Source organism: Somniosus microcephalus, chromosome 19, assembly GCF_052327205.1.
Source record: "Somniosus microcephalus isolate GS21.2 chromosome 19, FLI_Smic_1.0, whole genome shotgun sequence".
Taxonomy (NCBI): Eukaryota; Metazoa; Chordata; class Chondrichthyes; order Squaliformes; family Somniosidae; genus Somniosus; species Somniosus microcephalus.
This window is the reverse complement of record NC_141005.1, coordinates 76,267,854-76,287,788: the sequence shown is the minus strand read 5'-3', so window position 1 is coordinate 76,287,788 and position 19,935 is coordinate 76,267,854. Positions and strand designations below refer to the sequence as shown.

At 45.9% G+C, this 19,935-nt stretch overlaps 2 protein-coding genes across 2 annotated transcripts in view; both read right to left on the bottom strand.

Moving 5' to 3' along the window:
- Positions 1-19,935, bottom strand: part of LOC147104924 (serine/threonine-protein phosphatase 4 catalytic subunit-like) — an 847,849-nt gene that overhangs the window by 454,283 nt on the left and 373,631 nt on the right. The window lies entirely within an intron of this gene.
- Positions 9,437-16,215, bottom strand: LOC147104925 (endogenous retrovirus group PABLB member 1 Env polyprotein-like). The gene is made up of 2 exons (XM_085962165.1): positions 16,030-16,215; positions 9,437-10,801 (listed from the first exon to the last, which is right to left on the bottom strand). Exons 1-2 carry the CDS (start codon positions 16,213-16,215, stop codon positions 9,944-9,946), a joined length of 1,044 nt encoding a protein of 347 aa, XP_085818291.1. The 3' UTR covers positions 9,437-9,943.

Here is a 19,935-nt window from a genome sequence, read left to right as displayed (position 1 = left end):
TGTTTCTCTGTCTGTCTGTCTCTCTCTCTCTCTCTCCCTCTGTCTCTCTCTCTCTCTCTCTGTCTGTCTCCCTCTCTCTCGCTCTGTCTCCCTCTGTCTCTCTCTTTCTCTCCCTCTGTCTCTCTCTGTCTCTCTCTGTTCCCCTCTGTCTCTCTCTCTCTCTCTCTCCCTCTGTCTCTCCCACTCTGTTTCCCTCTGTCTTTCTCTCTCTATCTCTCTCTCTCCCTCTGTCTCTCTCTCTCTCTGTCTCCCTCTGTCTTTCTATCTCTCTCTCTCTCTCTGTCTCCCTCTTTCTTTCTCTCTGTCTGTCTGTCTCTCTCTGTCTCTCTCTCTGTCTCTCTGTATCTCTCTCTCTCCCTCTCTCCCTCTGACTCTCTCTCTCTGTCTCCCTCTGTCTTTCTCTCTGTCTCTCTGTCTCTCTCTGTGTCTCTCTCTCTGTCTCTCTGTCTCTCTCTCTCTCTGTCTCTCTCTCCCTCTCTCCCTCTGACTCTCTCTCTCTGTCTCCCTCTGTCTTTCTCTCTGTCTCTCTGTCTCTCTCTCTGTCTCTCTCTCTGTCTCTCTGTCTCTCTCTCTCTCTGTCTCTCTCTCCCTCTCTCCCTCTGACTCTCTCTCTCTGTCTCCCTCTGTCTTTCAATTCAATTCAATTCAAATTGCTTTATTGGCATGACAAGGTACATCTTATGTTGCCAAAGCACAGAAAAACATGTATGATTGAACACGTAAATGCAGATCTAGACATACAGTGTATAGACAGATATAACCCTGTATACATAAATATACACACATATATAATATGCATATAATCTTTTCTTAGATTTAATGGTTGCCCCTCTGCTTATGGCAAGCTGTAACATAGTTTGCCGCTAAAGTTACGCAATTTCTCTGTTCCCCTGATAGATATGGGAGTTTTTGGTGGTCATTCAAATTTTTGAATTCAGGGCATATTTTTGTGAATTTTGGGTAGAAGTTCCCCCTTATGTCATGATAGTTTACACAAGTTGTGAGGAAGTGCATCTCTGTCTCCACCACTCCCTGACTGCAGTGAGAGCATATCCTGTCCTCTCTTGGCAGCCAGGTCTGCCTGTGTCTGCCTTTTTCAATGGCCAGGCTATGCTCACTAAGTCTGTACATTGTCACGGTTTTTCTCAGTTTGCTATCTTTTACCATGGTCAGGTATTCAGCCATGGTGTATTGTCTGTTTAGGGCCAAATAGCAATCGAGTTTGTTTTGAGTTTTTGTCGTTTCTGTCCAATAGGTCAAATATTTTTCCTTTTGTTTAGTGACAATTGTGTTGGGTCAAATTCTCTGTGCTAGGATGTCACTGTCCTGGGGCTGATTATTATTAGTAGTGTTAGTAGTTACTTCACTGAGTGCCAGGACTAGTTGACTGAGGGGACTCTTCTCTATGATCATCTCTTGGCATTTCAGGGCTTCGTAATGATAGCAGTGGGGGTTGCTCATTTTTAGGTGTTTCCAAAATTTGATGGCTCTTTTTTGGATATAAATTAGTAGTGGATATTGGCCTAGTTCTGCCCTGCATGCATTGTTTGCGGTTTTCCTCTGAGTCCGGAGGATACTTTTACAGAATTCTGCATGTAGGATCTCAATTGGGTGTTTGTCCCATTTTGCAAATTCTTGTTGTGTTAGCGGACCCCACACCTCACTGCCATAGAGTGCAATTGGTTCAATTACTGATTTAAAAATTTTGAGCCAAATGCCAATTGGGATTTCTATTTGGATTGACTTTTTAATGGCATAGAAAGCCCTTTTTGCTTTCTCTTTCAGTTCATTCACAGCCAAATGGAAATTTCCTGTAGAACTGATTTTTAAGCCTAAGTATGTGTAATTTGTAGTTTGTTCAATTTTAGTTGCTCCTAGTGTGAAGTTTATTCTGGGTCCCTGATGTCTGGATCTTTGCTGGAACACAAGACCTTTGGTTTTTTGGGGGTTTATTGTCAGGGCCCAGGTCTGACAGAACAACTCTAGCAGATCCAGGTTCTGCTGTAGACCCTCCTCAGTTGGTGACAGCAGAACCAGGTCATCTGCATAGAGGAGGAATTTAACCTTGGAGTCATATAGGGCGAGGCCAGGTGCTGTAGATTGTTCAAGTAGTTTTGCCAATTCATTTATATAAATATTAAAAAGAGTCGGTGAGATAGACGAGCCCTGCGCCACGCCATGCCCCTATGGGAAATATTTTGTTTGTTTGTCTCCAATTTTAACTGCACATTTATTGTTTGTATACATTGATTTAATTGCATCATATGTTTCTCCCCCTACACCACTTTCAATACGTTTTAAGAATAGACCGTCGTGCCAAATAGAATTGAAAGCCTTCTGGAAATCTATAAAGCAGGCAAAAATTTTGCTTTTGTTTTGGTTAACATGTTTGTCAATTAGGGTGTGTAGGGTGAAAATATGATCCAATGTTCTATAATTTGGTAAGAATCCAATTTGACTTTTACTCAAGACATTGTGCTCCTCAAGGAAGTTTATAAGTCTTTGGTTTATGATACTACAGAATACCTTCCCCAGGTTACTGTTCACACAGATGCCTCGATAGTTATTTGGGTCGACTTTGTCTCCACTTTTGTATATGTGCATTATGAGTCCTTTGTTCCAGATATCAGGGAAGTAACCGACACTCAGAACCAAGTTGAAGAGTTTTAGGATAGCCAATTTCATTTTATCATCAGTGTGTTTAATCATCTCGTTTAGGATGCCATCTGCACCGCAAGCTTTTCTTGGTTGCAGGTCCTTGAATTTTCAAATAGCTCTTTTTCAGTGATTGGGGAGTCGAACGGGTTTTGGTAATCTTTTATGGCCAGTTCGAGCTTTTCCAATTCTTTACGTATTTGATCTTGCTCTGGGCTTAGTGTGTTTTTCTGGTATAATTTTTCAAAATGGTTTTCCCATGTGTCTCCATTTTGAATGGGCAATTCATCGTGTTGCTTTTTGTGTAATGTATTCCAGTTGTCCCAGAAACAATTAGAATCAATAGATTCCTCAATGGAGCTGAGTTCATTCTTAATATATTGTTCTTTCTTGGTTTTGAGTGTGTTTTTGTATTGTGTTAGTGCCTGACAATAAGTAAGGCGTAATTCCTCGTTTTCTGGTTGCCTGTGTTTTTGGTTTGATATTTTTCTGAGTTTTTTCCTCATGTTATGACAGTCTGAATCAAACCATTTTTCGTGGTTTTGTGTTTTGGGTTCACTCTTGCGAGATTTCAAGTTTGACATTGATGCCAAATTATCAAAAATATTATTTAGGTTATTCACTGCCAGGAGACTCCCTGTCTCTCTCTGTCTCTCTGTCTCTGTCTCTCTGTCTCTCTGTCTCTCTGTCTCCCTCTGTCTCTTTCTCTCTCTCTGCCTCTGTCCCTCTGGCTTGGAATTTCCTTGGAGCTACTGCTGTAACTTCACCAGAAGGTGGTGGGACCCTGTTTACATGAGGAGGTGGGGTTCCACCACACTCCCAGCAAACATCCAACACCTCTGAGGAAATCCTACTCAACTCTCTCTCTCTGTCTCTCTGTCTCTCTGTCTCTCTCTTGGGTAGCCTAGTACATCGTGGGTAGCCCACTATTATATACATACAGCTCCACATAGTGTACCATTCTAGAATGACATGTTACCGATCATTACATCCCCCTTTCTTTGAGGTTATCAATATCAATCAACTTTCAAGAAACATGATAAAGATGATATCAGTAACACTTTTGTTAGTGCTCTATAAACATAAACATTTTCACAACAGTCAACACATTTTCAAAGCTTTACTTTATACTCAAAGATTAAGTCTATCAGGCTTTTTTACTTCACGTGTGGATCTTCTCAGCACGGGTAAGTCTGATGTGTTTTCATGAGAGCCTGTATGTGTGTTTGTGTTAGATTGTTCTGGTGGTGAGTCACAAGATTCAGTTGCGGCATTGTCATCGATTTGCGCTAGGATAGTTTCTTGTGTTTTCAGGAGGGAACAGCGGTTCCTCCTGAGGATCTGTCCTTCCTCAGTTCTAACAGTGTATGACCTTGGTCCTACTTCCTCAAGAACTGTAGCTTTCCTGTTGCATGCATCTGGATCCTCAATCCTGACAACATCATCCCTTGTCAATGGTTTCAGAGTTTTGGATGACTTGTCAGTGTGATTTCTGTTTCAGCTTTAACAGTTGAAGTCTCTGTCTCAGTTCCTTATTCTGCTTTTCTTTTGCACAGCAGGGTAGCGTGGTACGCAACTTGCGACCCATTAGGAGTTCAGCAGGTGAAGAACCAGAGTCTAAAGGTGAGGCTCGGTAGCTCAGCAGGGCGAGATAAGGATCAGACTTGCTTTCTGTTGCTTTCTTCAGTAGCTGTTTGAGAACTTGAACACCTTTCTCTGCCTTACCAATCGACTGAGCATACAGAGAACTGGATGTGATGTGTTGAAAGTCATAATGTGCTGCAAACTGTTGCAACTCCTTACATTTGAAGCACGGACCATTGTCGCTAACGGCAATCCTGGGAATTCCATGTCTGGCGAAGACGGATTTCACATGCATTATGACACTGCTTGCTGTGGTGCTTGAGAGCAGCGCCATCTCAGGATAGTTAGAATAGTAGTCAATCACTAATAGATAGTCTTTACCATTCAAATGAAAAAGATCCATACCAACCTTTTGCCATGGTGCTGTTGGTATGTCAGCTACTATCATTGGTTCCTTTGCTTGTTTGTTTTGGTGTTTCTGACATGTCTCACATTCGCCGATCATGTTCTCAATGTCCTTATTTATGCCAGGCCAATAAACAGTGTCTCTTGCTCTCCTTTTGCATTTTTCAATTCTGAGGTGTCCCTCATGAATCCTTTTGAGCATGTCTTGACGTAGAGCCTGTGGAATGACTATTCTGTTCTGTTTTAGTAATAGCCCACTTGCGACACTTAACTCTGACCTTATGTGATAGTACTTTGGACAGGAACCTTTTGGCCAACCATGATGAATGTTCTCTATTACTGTTTGTAACACTGTGGCCTAGAAATTGGGTTTTGGCTTAGCCAGGGCTTTAGCGCCGGAAGTTAGTGCCGGCGCTAAGTCCCCTGCGTGCGCCAAAAATTCAGTGGCGCCGCGCCCAAACGGCTGCCGGCGCTACTGAAGGGTCTTTGCGGTGGTACATCGGCGCTAACTGCCGTTTCGCGCCGCAATTCCGGCGCTGCGGCACCCGATGCGGTGCGGCAGGCTGGGGACGTGCAGGCCTCCTCCTCCCGTTAAGGAGGAGCTGCCTGCAACCGGCCGCGGCCCATGCAAATCAGCTTAAAAATGAGCCCGGCACCTCGGACAAGTGCCGGGCTTGCATCTGTTCCGGGGGGGGGGGAGAAGTCCGGGGAGGGAGCTGCGGGCAGGCAGCCGGCGGGAAAGTGGCCGGCCGCCGCGGGGCCTTTAATGCGCCGGCGCAAACTGGAGTAAGGCACCTCTGCCAGAACGTTGCTTGCGGCTGCCACGGGCGAGGCGGCCGCAACTCAATTTCGGAGTTCGGGCGGGTTACCACGGCAACCGGGACGCTGCGCACACCGATGACGTCATCGGTGCCGGCGCAGCGCTACCGGTGCAACGCCGATTTAGGGCCCCAGGGAATTTTTTAACTGGCCATAACTCTGGCGCTAGTCCCTCTAGCGCCTCAAAAGCGGCGCTAAGGCTAGTGAATTTCTAGGCCTGTATCTTTTACTGTTTCTTCTGCTATTTGCTCTGATTTTGTGTCTGACACGGGCAGCGCAGCAATGACCATACTCACATGAACATCCACGTCTTCCTCAGTAGAGCTCACATGACTCATTGTGGGTGCTCGGGATAGTGCATCTGCTAACACTATGGCCTAGAAATTGGGTTTTGGCGCAGCGACGGCTTTAGCGCCGGAAGTTAGTGCCGGAGCTAAGTCGCGCTGGGCGGGCCAAAAATTCACTACTTCTGCGCCCAAACGGCTGCCGGCGCTGCTGAAAGCTGTTAGCGCCTGAAAACTGGCGCTATGCGCTGAAATTCGGCGCTATTCCGGCGCTGCGGCGCCCGCTGCGGTGCGGCAGGTTCGGGAAGTGCAGGCCTCCTCCTTCCCTTAAGGAGGAGCTGCCTGCACCCGGCCGCGGCCAGCGATAATCTTTTTAAAAATGAGCCCGGCACCTCGGACAAGTGCCGGGCTTGCTTCTGTTCCGGGGGGGGGGGGGGGAAGTCCGGGGAGGGAGCTGCGGCCAGGCGGGCGGCGGGAAAGCGGCCGGCCGCCGCGGGGCCTTTAATGCGCCGGCGCAACGTTCTGTAAGGCACCTCTGCCAGAACGTTGCTTGCGGCTGCCACGGGCGAGGCGGCCGCAACTCAATTTCCGAGTTCGGGCGGGTTACCATGGCAACCGGGACGCTGCGCACACCGATGACGTCATCGGTGCCGGCGCAGCGCTACCGGCCTAACGCCGATTTAGGGCCCCTGTCAATTTCAAAACTGGCCATAACTTCGCCGCTAGGCCCTCTAGCGCCTCAAAAGCGGCGCTAAGGCCAGTGAATTTCTAGGCCTATGTGTTTGCCTGGTGTGTAGATCAGTTCAAAGTCATATCTTTGCAGCTTCATCATGAGTCGTTGAATCCTTGGAGACATCTCATTCAGGTTCTTTTTTATGACGGCAACCAGTGGGCAGTGGTCTGTCTCAACTCTGAAGGTGGGAAGTCCATATATGTAGCCATGGAACATTTCTAGTCCAACTACCAAGCCTAGACATTCCTTTTCAATCTGGGTGTATCGACACTCAGAATCAGTCATAAACCTGGAGGCATAGGCAACAGGCTTCCAATCTTCACCCTCTGCTTGTAGCAAGACCGCACCTAGGCCATCTTTTGATGCATCCGTTGACACTTTGATTCTCTTTGTTGGGTCAAAGAAGGTGAGTACAGGTGTGGTTGTCAGCACTGTTTTGAGATTCATCCACTCTTGTTCATGTTTTTCTGTTCATGCAAACTCATTTGTTTTATGTAGCAGGTCTCGCAGACAGGCTGTCTTGGCTGACAAGTTAGGAATGAACTTTCCAATGAAGTTTATCATCCCCATGATGCGTAGCACTCCTTTTTTGTTAGTGGATCGGGGCATGTTGAGTATGGCGTTTACTTTTTCCATATCTGGCTCTATTCCTTTACCAGATAGATTATCTCCTAGGAAAGTGACTTCCTGGACGCCAAACTGACACTTGGCTTTGTTGAGCTTCAGTCCATTCCGGCGTATGCTCTGTAGCACTTTAGTCAGTCTCTCATTGTGTTCTTTCAGTGTGGAGCCCCAGATGATGATGTCATCAACATAGACCCGAACTCCTTCCAGACCTTCAATTATGTGTTCCATCGCTCTATGAAAGATTTCAGATGCAGATATTATCCCGAAAGGCATTCTGAGGAAACAATACCTGCCAAATGGTGTGTTGAAGGTACAGTATTTGGTGCTCTCTTCATCCAGTTTTAGTTGCCAAAATCCTTGTGAGGCATCGAGCTTTGTGAAGTATCTGGCACCTGACATTTCACTGGTGATTTCTTCTCGCTTGGGAATCTGGTAGTGTTCACATTTCATGTTTGCTTTTAAGTCCTTCGGATCCATGCATATTCTTAGATCATTGTTCTTTTTCTTTACACATACTATGGAGTTAACCCAGTCTATTGGCTCTTCGACTTTCCTGATGACTCCTAGTGTGGTCATTCTGTCCAGTTCTTTCTTGAGCCGGTCACGCAGGGGTGCTGGAACTCTCCGTGGAGCATGTACCACTGGCTGAGCATCCTCCTTTAGCTGGATCTTGTAAGTGAATGGTAGAACTCCAAATCCTTTGAACACATCCTGGAAATTACTCACTACAGAATCCACCGAGTCATCTGGTCTGCTTATGGCACAGTTTATACGGTAGACTCTCTTGACCAGTTTCAAGTCCTCACAAGCTTTGTCACCTAATAGTGAATCAAGTCTTTCAGCCAGAACAGAAAACATTACATCATGCACTTTGTCTTTGGCTGTCACTTTAAGTCTGCATACACCTAAGCTATCTATTTTCTGTCCATTATAGTCCTTTAGTAGTACTGACTTTTTCTGTATTTTGGGCTTTTCTTTCATATTTTTAATGTCACTCATACTGATTAAGTTTGCTTTTGCCCCAGTGTCTAGTTTCAATGTAACTAATGATCCATTTACCTGCAATGACATTATCCATTTGTCCTCTTTTACTACATTAACTTTATGTTCAGCATTGTCCATTCCTGAGGGCTGCACATTTTCTGTATCCTTTTCTATGTTGTCAAATTACACCATTCGTACAGAAAATGTCTCACTTAAATCAGTGTCCTCAATCACATTGACTTGTTGCCCTTTCTTTGTTTTTACTCTTGAAAAGCATTGTTTGGCAAAGTGAGTCTTTCCATAACATTTTGTGCACATTTTCCCAAACGCAGGGCATTGTCGTGACTGGTGTTTGTAACCACAGCGTTTACAATTAAAAATTCCATCCTCCGATTGCTTTGCATTTCTGTTCTGCCCATGTTTCTTCCCCTTGTAGGACACAGCACCGACAGCAGCACTATCACTTACTACAATTGCATTATTATTAATTTCACTGAAAGTCTTCGCGTGCTTTTGAGCTAGCTCACTGGCTTGGCATATTTTTACAGCATTTTCCAATGTTAGTTCGGTTTCTCTCAACAGACATTCCCTGACCTTTTTATCATGAATACCAAACACAATCTGGTCACGAATCATGTATAATTTCAGTTCAGAGAAATTACATGTCTGTGCTTTCAGTTTCAGATTGGTCATAAAGCTATCAAAAGTCTCATTTTGCTGCTGTGTCCGTGAACGGAACACGTACCTCTCATAGGTTTCGTTCTTTTTGGGAGAACAATGTGTATCAAACTTCTTTAGCACATCTTCCAATTTTTTTCTGTTCTCCACTTGATCAAATACAAATGTATTAAATACCTCTATCACCCGCGGGCCTGCAACCATGAGCAGTAATGCTATTTTCCTTGCATCTGGCTTCGTACCGAACCCGATGGCAGCAATGTAGAGTTTGAATTGTTGTTTGAAAGTCCGCCAATTGCAGTCGACATTCCCCGTGAATGTCAAACCCTCCGGTGGCTTCAAAGTCTCCATGTCGCATTTCACAATGTTCAGCAGATTTGACCAATCCTGGTACCATGTTATGTTCATAAATGAATAGACATTTTCATTATGAACAGCGAGCTTGAGCTAGTCACTTTATTCAGCCATGTGGACTTCTGTACAGCCTCCATCTTGACTACTGCCTTGTGGGTAGCCTAGTGCATTGTGGGTAGCCCACTCTTATATACATACAGCTCCACCTAGTGTACTGTTGTAGCTAATTTGGGGCTACGTGGACCAGGTGATATTCTAGGTCGACACGATCCCAACAGAAGCCTTTGGAGTCAAATAAAACTCTGACCACGAGTGAATGGCAAAGTAAAAGAATGCTTTATTGCAGAGCTCTGGGAGAAGCAGCTATACACCCGGTGTGCAATCGCCACACTTCTCATTTTACACACACAAAGCCCCTGCCTATATACAGGGGTCAAAACAAATTACCTCATATTACTAATCACCGCGATACCCCGTGACATCTATAATGGTTACCTATTTTAAGCAAGCGATGGACCCTAGGTCTAAAACCTTTTTCGGGACCTTTAACCGCAGACAGGAGAAGCAGAAGTCCAACCTATTTTCCGTCGCAAGGTGACCACAATCGTTCAATAACAAAACTGCAGCTGGCATTATCTCATCCCAGCCTACGTGCGAGTTCAGGGGGCCCCTTTGTCAACCAGTTTAATGTCAAGTATCCCGACAGTCTTTGCAAAGTCCTTAGTACTGAAATTCTCCTTAACAATCCCTCCTTTTGGTCCTGGATCACGATCTTCTTGGTCCAGCTGACCATCAATCTTCTTTCTTCACAGTGTTGTTCCTACAACCACTGACTCATCCGAGGGAAGGCAGTTGGTTCAGGTTGGTCCTCCTTGTCCTTTTCCATAAGCGATAGTTCATCCGCCTGAATCACACTGACTGGCATTACCGGTGTCATTGCCATTTTGCAACAAGCTCTCACTATAGTTAGCAGACAGCATATTGCAACACATATCGCAACGATGATAGCCAATGCATGCGTTATCCAGGAACCCCATCCTGTTAGTCCTAGCCACTCCAACCATCCTTCTCCCGGATTGGTATGGACTCTCTTCACTTCATCCTTCATGTGGTTTACTAAGTTTGTGATATTTTCCGCACTATCAGGGATATAAGTACAGCACTCACTTCCTATCAAGACACAGGTTCCTCCTTGTGCCGCAAGGAGGTAATCTAAGGCCATTCGATTTTGGAGGGCTACTGTTCTAATGGCTACCATTTCGGTACTCATTTCTGTTAAAGCTTCCCCAGTAACATTGGCAACTACCTCTATTAACCTTGCCAACTTCCTTGTTTCATCCATTAAGTTCATTATTCCATAGGGAGGGTTTATTACACCAAAAAATCTTTGATAAGCTCCTAGCTCTCTTTTAATCCGGTATTTCTTAAATTCGTGGTGTTCCCCAATCTCATTCAAGAGGTGAATGTAGGGTACTACATAACCTAAGTAACACGAACCCGTCCAATTCCGGGGTAACCATGGATAGGCTCGGTGACCACATATAAAATATGTACCATTATAGGCTTTTAGACTATCTAGCCCAGGACTTGGGTTACTTGGATCCTGCTCTTGATTGAATGTGCTGGGTCCCGTTAGGATAACGGACTCCGTGTACCCCGGCCGGGGGGAATCAGAATCCTATTTGCCTGGGACGTCCCGTTTGGCCCGGTGGTACAGTTAATGATCTTATAGCAGCTACTGCTTCCTACCGGGACCCCACCTTTCTTTAGGTTACGCATAATACACACTCCCGTACGTGGGTTTCCCATTCCACTGGTATTTGTTAGTACCAGATAAGGGGGGTTTACACTGGTATTATAGGATGGATAATACCATCCCTCAAACTCGGTCATTTCATAACCCGCCGTCCTGAGGGCGGAACAATTCATTCCAGTAAAAGGGTTCCGTCGGATTGCACCCCTGGTGGCAGTACGGTTTCCGACTGCCTCCTCACACGGTACGTTAGTTTGGTTCTGGTGGTGCATCCATATCAGCATTTGAGTAACATTAAAGGCCACCGGACGAAGGGGTATTCCACCCCTACTATGTAACGGGATGTGGATACAGACCCAACAGCTGGACTGCCCCCTTTTCTTAGCATACTCGTAGGACATATAAACAAAGGTATTTACGTGTAAATTACGCTTACACCGCGGTCTGCCCCGGGTTACCGTAACAATGCATATTATCGCAACTAAACATATTACGGTCTTCATTTTCAATTTTAAGTAAGGACTGCCTGTCTGAAACTGGCTTATGGTTTCTCTGGCCCTCCCGATAACACTCTTGTAACAACGCGTTAAGATAAAAGCACACAAGCACAACCGATGCAATAAGCCACGAAATAAATGCCCACACAGGCAAACAGATCAAAGTATCAGGCATTAATCAGCTGATGTTGACCTGGAAAATAATACAAGGGTGTATTATTAGTAACTTCTATGCACACCCCTTCTGAGGTAGATTAAAGCTTAAAACTTAAAATGGGTGTTGGATGTCAGCAGGTCAGAACGATCCAAACACCATAACAGATCTCGCATAACCGCAGTCACCTTTCCAAGGCCGAGTACGAGTTCTGTAACCCCGAAGCGTAATCCTTATGCCTTAACTAAACAGTATCAATTCTCAATCTGCGTTGTACGCCCCTACAGATTGAGTCCTTAACACAATACCTTAACAACTTTAATCTTAATTTTATGCTGGTTACATTCATTTAGTCAGTCTTTTCTTTCGTGGTTTCACTCTCCCCGGTAGTCTCCGTCTCAGGAGGCTCCAGAGATGACTTTGGCTCATATATCTTTAGCTGTGTCCAATGTTTCCACACTCCCCTTCCCCGTATGTCTAGACAGGCGCAAGTATCTCCGCTAATAATAACTTCGTAAGGCCCATTCCATTTGGGAGCAAAGCCTGATTTGGTTGGTAATACCTTTAGCATTACCCTAGTTCCCGCTGTAGGGACTTCTGGTAACGGGAAGGGGAATTCCTTCTCGTCCTGCTCCCTCTGGCGGTACCTTACCTGCGTCCGCATTTCTTTTAGTTGTTTACTCATTTCTTGGACATATCGCCGTAGCTTGTCCTTTAAGGGGCCTACATCCACCCCTCCCGTAATTATGCCTTCTGGCAATTGCATTGCTCGTCCTGTCATAAGTTCATACGGGGCAAGGCCTGTGGTACGATTACAGGTGGCTCGTAATTTCATCAGAATGATAGGTAACACTTCCACCCATGTTTTTCCCGATTCCTGCATGGCCTTAGCCAGCGCATTTTTTAGTGTTCGGTTCATTCTTTCTACCATCCCCGAGCTCTGGGGATGGTAGGGTATATGAAACTTTTGCTTAATTCCCATTAACTGGCACATATGTTTGACCACACCTCCTGTGAAGTGGGTCCCTTGATCCGAATCTATCTGGAGCGGCATTCCCCAACGTGGGATTACCTCCTCCGCCAAGATTCGAGCGACTGTAGTGGCCGTACAATTTCTGGTGGGAAAGGCCTCCACCCATCTTGTGAATTGATCAATGATTACCAAGCAATACGTCTTACCCTTTGACATGGGTAGGGGCCCCGTAAAATCAATTTGCAAGTGCTCCCATGGCCCTCGGGGCCTGGGTTGGTGTCCTAATCTAATCTTAACCGGTCTTCCTGGGTTATGCTGAGCGCACACGATGCATCGTTGACAATACTTAGCAATGTCCCGCCCCATACCCTTCCACCACCACTCCTTACCTAAAGTCTGTTGCATCGCCTCCTTTCCAGAGTGGCTTAATCCATGGTGTATTTCGAGTAGGGTATTCTGTATACACTCGGGGGCCATTACCTTGTTATTTATTCGCCATACTCCATCTGCTGTTGGTCTGGCTCCTTGTTCTTTCCATCTTTGCCTTTCACTAGGTAATATATCCTCGTGTAGCTCAGCGATACTAATTTCATTTCCTGGGCTATCTACACTGGCTACAGGTTCCTCGGGTTCCCATCCTAAGGCTAACTCCGCGGATTGTTTCGCTATCTGCTTTCCTTCCTTCCGTTCTAGGTTTGCTTCTTTCCGTTCCAAGATCAGGGCTGCCTGAGCTGCCCTGTCAGCTGCCTGGTTGCCCATATAACCCGTCCATTCTGGACTGTCTCTGGCTGGTTCTTTTTGGTGTGCTTTAATCTTTATTACTGCGACCTGTTTAGGCTTATTACTCGCTTCCAGGAGGGCTTCGATTCTTTCCTGATGTCTTATGGGGGTTCCTCCGGTAGTTACAAATCCCCGTCTGCCCCATGCAGTCATGTAGTCATGGACTACACCGAACGCATATCGGCTATCTGTATATATATTTACAATTTTATTCTCGGACTCTTCTAATGCTACTGTCAGAGCCACTAGTTCTGCTACTTGGGCTGACAAGCCTCCTTCAAGTCTCCCCGATCGTACAGTTCTCATCTGACTATTTACTACAGCCCAGCCCGTACGAGGCTGTCCGTCTATATATTTTCGGGACCCGTCCACGTACAGGGTCTCTTCAGCCCCTGGTAACGGAGTGTCTTTTATCTTGTCTCCCTCTAAGTCAGCATCTACATCTCCACAATCATGGGAAATACCCGACCCCAATACTCCTTCAGCCGGGTTTTCCCTTGCGTCTCTGACTATTGTTACTGCTTTACTGGGAGGGAGGAGAACAGCCTCCCATTTCGCTCGTCTCAAGTGTGAGACTGATCGCAATTTTCTGGTATTTAACATTTCTACCAAAGTATGCTTTGTGTGGAGAATAATATCTCCTGTCATTACAACGGGCTCGCTAATTTTTACGGCCCAAGCTGCACAATCTAGAGCGGCTATGCAGCGCGAGAGTCCCGATACTACTGGTCCTTCTGCAGTGGAATAGGATGCTACGGGTCTACGTTTATCTCCATGCTCCTGGGTGACTACGGCCGAATAAAATCCTTCCTCATTATCGCAGTGTATGTGGAAGGGTTTGTTCATATCTGGGAGTCCTAGTCCTGGGGCTGATATCAGATCTCGTTTAAGTTGGGTATAAGCTTGTTCCTGCTCAGGACCCCATTCGATGGGGTCCAGGGCAGGCTTACCCCCTCTTACCAATCGCTGTATGGGTTCCGCTGTTTTTGCGAACCCCGGGATGAAGTTTCGGCTGTAATTAAAAAGCCCCAGTACTTTCCTTACTCCTCTTACTGTTACCGGTCTAGGCATGGTTTGTATTGCCCCTTTTCTATCTGCGGGCATCTCCTTTACCCCTTGTGAGATAAGGTGTCCTAAATATAAGACCTGGGTTTTGCCTATTTGTGCCTTTTTGGGGCTGACCTTCAGTCCTGCCTCCCCTAAGGTCTTTAGGACTGCACCGAGTGCAGTCTTATGTCCCTCTTTTGTAGTGGACGCTATGAGTATATCGTCCACATACTGGAGGGTGGTACTCCCAAGTGGGAGTTCCACTTTTTGGAGAATGTCACACATGACCTGGTGAAAGATCGCTGGACTGTTATGGAACCCTTGGGGAAGTCGGGTCCATGTATATTGCTTGTCGCCTACTGTGAAGGCAAACTTTTCTTGAGACCCCGGGTCTAATGGCAGAGCCCAGAACCCGTTAGCTATGTCTAGCACGGTAAAGATCTTATGCCCCGGGTCTAACCCATTTAATATCGTGGAGGGGCTAGCAACTATGGGGTGTAACTTTGGGGTTACCTTATTTAGGGCGGTGTAATCTATTGTAAGCCTGAAGCTCCCGTCAGGTTTTCCCACTGGCCAGGTCGGGGAGTTAGTGGTGCTGGTTGTTTCCCTTAGAATACCTCGCTCCACTAACCCTTTTACTATCTCTATTACTGCTTTACGGGCTTCTGGCTTTATGGGGTACTGACGATGGGGTTTATGCTCTGGTCCGGGCACTATGATAGGGTCCATGTTGACCCTACCAGTGTCCAGCTTGTTCGCCGCCCAGGTGCCCTCCACAGAGTTACAAATGTCTTCATATTCTGGTAGAGGTGGGTTGGACCACGTATTTATTGCTGCTACTCCTAACGTTGTCGTGTGGCCCGTTAAGCACCCCACATCTTGGGTCTTTCCACTTACATCTGGCCAGGTTAACTTACCCTTTCCACAATCTACAAGTACCTGGTACTCTCTTAACAGGTCATTACCCATTATAGTCCCTTCATTATTTTTACATACATAAAAGCTCATGGGGATATAACGCCCATTTATTTCTACTACTTGCGGGATGCTGCGGAAGGCTGTGACACCTTCACCGCCCACCCCAGTAATTACCGCACTTTTCTTTGTTACAGGGAGGGGGAGGTTGGTTATAGATATTGCTGCTCCTGTGTCCACTAACATCTCACATGGTCGGCCCCCTATTAGTGCAGACACATATATTCGCCCCCCCTTTTTTCTTCCTCCCTGTATGGGGGCCACCGAATATCATTCTTGTTGCCATTTGAGATAACTTTGCCATTTCTTAAAATCCTCATACTGAGCAGTTGGGACGGTCATCTCAGCATCCTTTAGACTTCCTGTCTCCTTTGGCCTTTGATAACATGTGAGTGCCAAGTGCCCCTTTTTCCCACAATAACTACACTCCTTCAACGGTTTTGGTTGCTTACAGTCTCTAATAAAGTGTCCTACCTTACCACAATTGTGGCAAGCGCCTTTCGGTTTTGTCCCTGACCCGACATTGTCGGATTGGACTGCACTTACTCTCTCCTTCTTCACTTGCACCTCTTCCTTCTCCCTAGTCTGTAATCCGTCAACGCCACATGCCCATTCAACTATCTCATCATATACTCTGGTAGTCAGTACTCCTAGTTTTAGGATTGCCTGATGGGGGGGGGGACAGCCCATCTTTAAATGCCTGGATAAAGGCTGGGTCTGTTCTCACCGCGTTTGGCTGTCCAGAGGATTCTCCGTAGACGGCGAACAATCGTTCCCCGTATTCTGAAGAGCCCTCTCCTTTCTTTTGTTTACACGCCGTTATTTTATTCCAATTTGTGGGGGCCTCTCCTAACACCCCTTGTACTGCTATTTTGTATAACTGGAAGGCGGGAGTCATTTCTTCCTTATTCATTTTTAGTGGGCATTGATTCACCCATCTTCCGTTGCGGTAGTCTGTGTTGGCATTGCCAGCGCCTTGGTTTTCAGGCACCAACCGCCATCTGTCCACGGGGCATGCTGCCTGCACTAATTGGTGTACGTCCCTAAGGTGGAGGGAATGACCCTGCCAAACTGAATCCAGCTCCGCCCAAAATTTAGTGTTAGAACTCCGGGTCTGTAGTTTTCCCAGACGGCTCATAACGGCTTCCTTTTCACCTGGGGTAAATGCTTTCCAATCTGCTCTTCCCCTATTAGCAACCACTAGGTCATTCAGTGGGTCTTGCCTTGTCACCGGTGCTACATTATAAACTGGGGGTGCGCTGGGGTTGGTATATGGGGGCAGAGCTTCTTCTCTCCCTGTCTCTCCCCAGGTTTGTCGGTTATATTCTCTCAGCCATTGTTGTTGTCCTTCATTAACTCCTTTGAGGACTTCTATTTGCTTTTTACATCCCTCACACTCTGTTCGGAGGTTATCTATCTGAAGTTGTTTTCCCTTAAGACTCACCGCTGCCTTTTCTGCCTGTTCTATCAATCCTGCCAATTGATGAACCAACAGTACTCCTGCTTTTTTAGTTCTTCCCTTTTTCTGTGTGTCCCACCATGACCGCTGTCGGTCCAAACCTTTGGATACGTCCCACCCGTCTTCCTGCATTCTTTCAATAAGGGTACATCTATCCGTCATAAAAGTATCGATGAGGGAGCCCGGGGGCCCCCGCTTCAGATCCTTACTCGACATTATGTCCCTTGGTCACTATCTTCGGCCCCCCGATTCTGAGAACACAAATACTGTTAAGTCTGTGAGTTGTTCAAGTAATTAATACTCAGACTTAATCAGTAACAATAAAACAGGTCTTTACTGGTTGGAGGTAGGGACTATACGTAGGTCTTTACTTCATGCCCACAGGCGGGAACTGAGGGGTGATCAGTACCCACAGTACTATTTATACCCCTATGGCCAGGAGTGGTACTGCGTATCACTACGCCCAACAAGTAGTGCAGTCCTGTCCATAGGTTCAAAGTAGCACACATATTACATACACAACATTCCTCCCTTCCTAGCTTTACAGTCATCTCCCCATTTAACATAACGTAATAACATATATACATATATAACTTCAGGTTTACATAACAGAATAACATAGATACATAGATAACTTCATGTCAAAACAGATCACAGATTCAGTCTCTGCGGAAAACAGTTCACAGATTCAATCTCTGTGGTGGAGTCGGTTCACGTTGCTGGAGTGACTCATTCAATAGTCCTTCCATGGATTTAACAGTTTGAACTTCCGAACTGAATTGGCTCCGTTCGGAGGGACCACGTGTGTGATCTGGTAGAGGTAATAATGGTTCAGATGGGTCATCTTCTGTTTCGACTTTTCCTTTTCTGCTTCTTGGAGACTCTCTGGGCTCCACTGTCAGCTGCCAGCTGCATGCGCAGTTCCTCCTTCTCTCCCTCCTTTTTCCGTAGTAGAGCCACCTTCTCCCGATGTTCCGTAGACTTTCGGTGCTCCTCCATGATTTCTGTATGGTGGGAGTCGAAGTTACAAGTTGGGCAGGACAGGACATAGTAATATTCGGTGTCGTCCTGATCTAGGCCAGCGAGAGGGTCTTCTATTTCCTCCATACCCAGCTGGGCGTTAGCCAGCTTTTGTTCCAAGTCCAGACATCTTTCCTGAAGAGACTTCTTCATGCGTACCTCTTCATCCAGCTTTTTCTGGGCTTTCAGCAAGTCGTTTACTAATGACCTCATTTGAGATTTTACTACTTCAACTTCTTTTGGAGATTGATTGATCGGACTATTCAATCCCTCTACCGGAGCAGCTGTTTCAGCGGTCTGTTGTTCTACGTTGACGTGAGTCAGCGTACTTTTGGCATCCAAGGGCTGCTCTGTTGCAGTCATCTCAGTCTGTGTTGCCACCTCAGCTCTTCCAATAACCTTTGAGAGCTCCGAACCCCTTTCGTTTGAATATTGAAGTTCGTGTTCAAGTTTTTCCCATTTCAGAGTCCTGTCCTTCAGCATATGCAGGAGTTGGCTGACCGTTAACTCCTCTGACATCAGACGTTTTGTGTGCTCCTGCTCCATTTTCTCCATCAGCTGCTTCTGTTGTCTTTCCAGATTCTCCAACTCTATATCAAAGAACTCTTTCGTTGCATTCAACTCTTGCTCACAATGGCGAAGCATTTGTTCTAATTGCTGTTGTAGTTTGAAATGGAGTTGAGTTCGAGCCCGGTGTCCCTCAGAAATGGGCACATCAGTAGACTTGCCAGACTCAGAATCCACAGTTAAACTATGTTGTTGTTGCTCAGTGGAATTCTGTGCTGAAACTTTGTCTTTTGCACCTGAGTTGGGCTTACCATCATCCGTTCCAGAGTCTGGGCCGACTATCTTCACCGAGTTCTCACTCGTTATTGTTTGTAGGAAATGCCAGTCCATATTCATTTTCCTAATCCACTCCCGTCCTAGTAGTGGAGAACCTCCTTCAGATATCACATATAAGTCCATTATTTGACTGTCTTCGCCCTTGTGGACCACTGCAACCTCTATTTTCCCGATGGGGTACACTCTTTGCCCCGTGTATGTTTTCAATATAATCCCCGTATCCTGTAGGGGAATATGTTGGAATAACTTTCCGTAATCTTTCTTATTTATGACCGTCAATGCCGATCCAGTGTCCAATTCCAGTTTTACTTGGACTCCTTCTATCTGAAGAGTGACCCAAATTGTCTGGAGGTCTGCACCCTTACCAGCGTTGAGTACTCTTAAGCTAGCCAGTTCATTACAGCTTAAGCTAGCCAGTTCATTACTGCTAGCGTCTGAATCGGACTCCTGTTCGGTCACCTTGTGTACCTTTGCGTATTTTCCTTGCGGTGACTTCTTGTTGCTGGTCTTCTTCCCTGACCTGCATACTCTAGCTATATGTCCAAGCCTACCACAAGTTCTACATTCTTGGTTTTTAAACCAACACTGGTTCTGATCATGCGTTGTCTTTCCACAACGATAACATTTGCCAGAACTCACACCCAATTTGTGTGCACTGAGCTCCGGTGACCGTAGCTGCATTACTGCCGTGCCTCTCGCTGCGGCTTCGTGTGCTGCTGCCATAGTGACCGCCTTCTCAAGCGTCAGCTCATTCTCCTCGAGCAGTTGCTTTTGTGTATCCTGTTTAAATAAACCACACACAAATTTGTCTCAAAGTGCCTCTGTCAGTCCCATTCCAAACTGGCAATATTTCGCTAATTTACGCAATTCCAGCAAATAATCAGCATTGCTTTCATGCTGTAGCTGCCTTCTGTCGTAAAATTTAAATCGTTCCGCTAGCATCAGCGGCGTGGGGTTTAGATGATCTTTCAGGACAGTAACAATCTCATCGAACGTCTTATCCGCCGGTTCATCTGGTGATAACAGGTGTTTCAATTGCCCGTATGTCTTCGCACCCATTAAATTTAATAATGTTAGAGCTTTATCTTGGTCACGAATTTTATTGGCCTTACAATAATTTTTTACTCTTTCAACATATATGGCCCAATCTTCGAGGTCACTATCAAAGGTGCTAATATTCCCGTGTTTAGGCATTGTAGATTTGCAATTTCTCAGATTTTCTTTTCTTTACTTGTTATCAAAGATGGCGGCTTCCCGCTCTTGCCGTCGTCCTCCGCCCACAAAATGGCGGTTTTCCCGCGCTTGGCAGTC

Excerpts from the sequence above, each read along its gene's own strand:
- LOC147104925 (XM_085962165.1), bottom strand. The coding sequence starts at position 16,215 with ATGAATAAGGAAGAAATGACTCCCGCCTTCCAGTTATACAAAATAGCA. Across the intron at positions 10,802-16,029 it reads CCTCTGGACAGCCAAACGCG|GATTCTGATTCCCCCCGGCC; the intron begins GTGAGAACAGAC and ends CCAGGCAAATAG.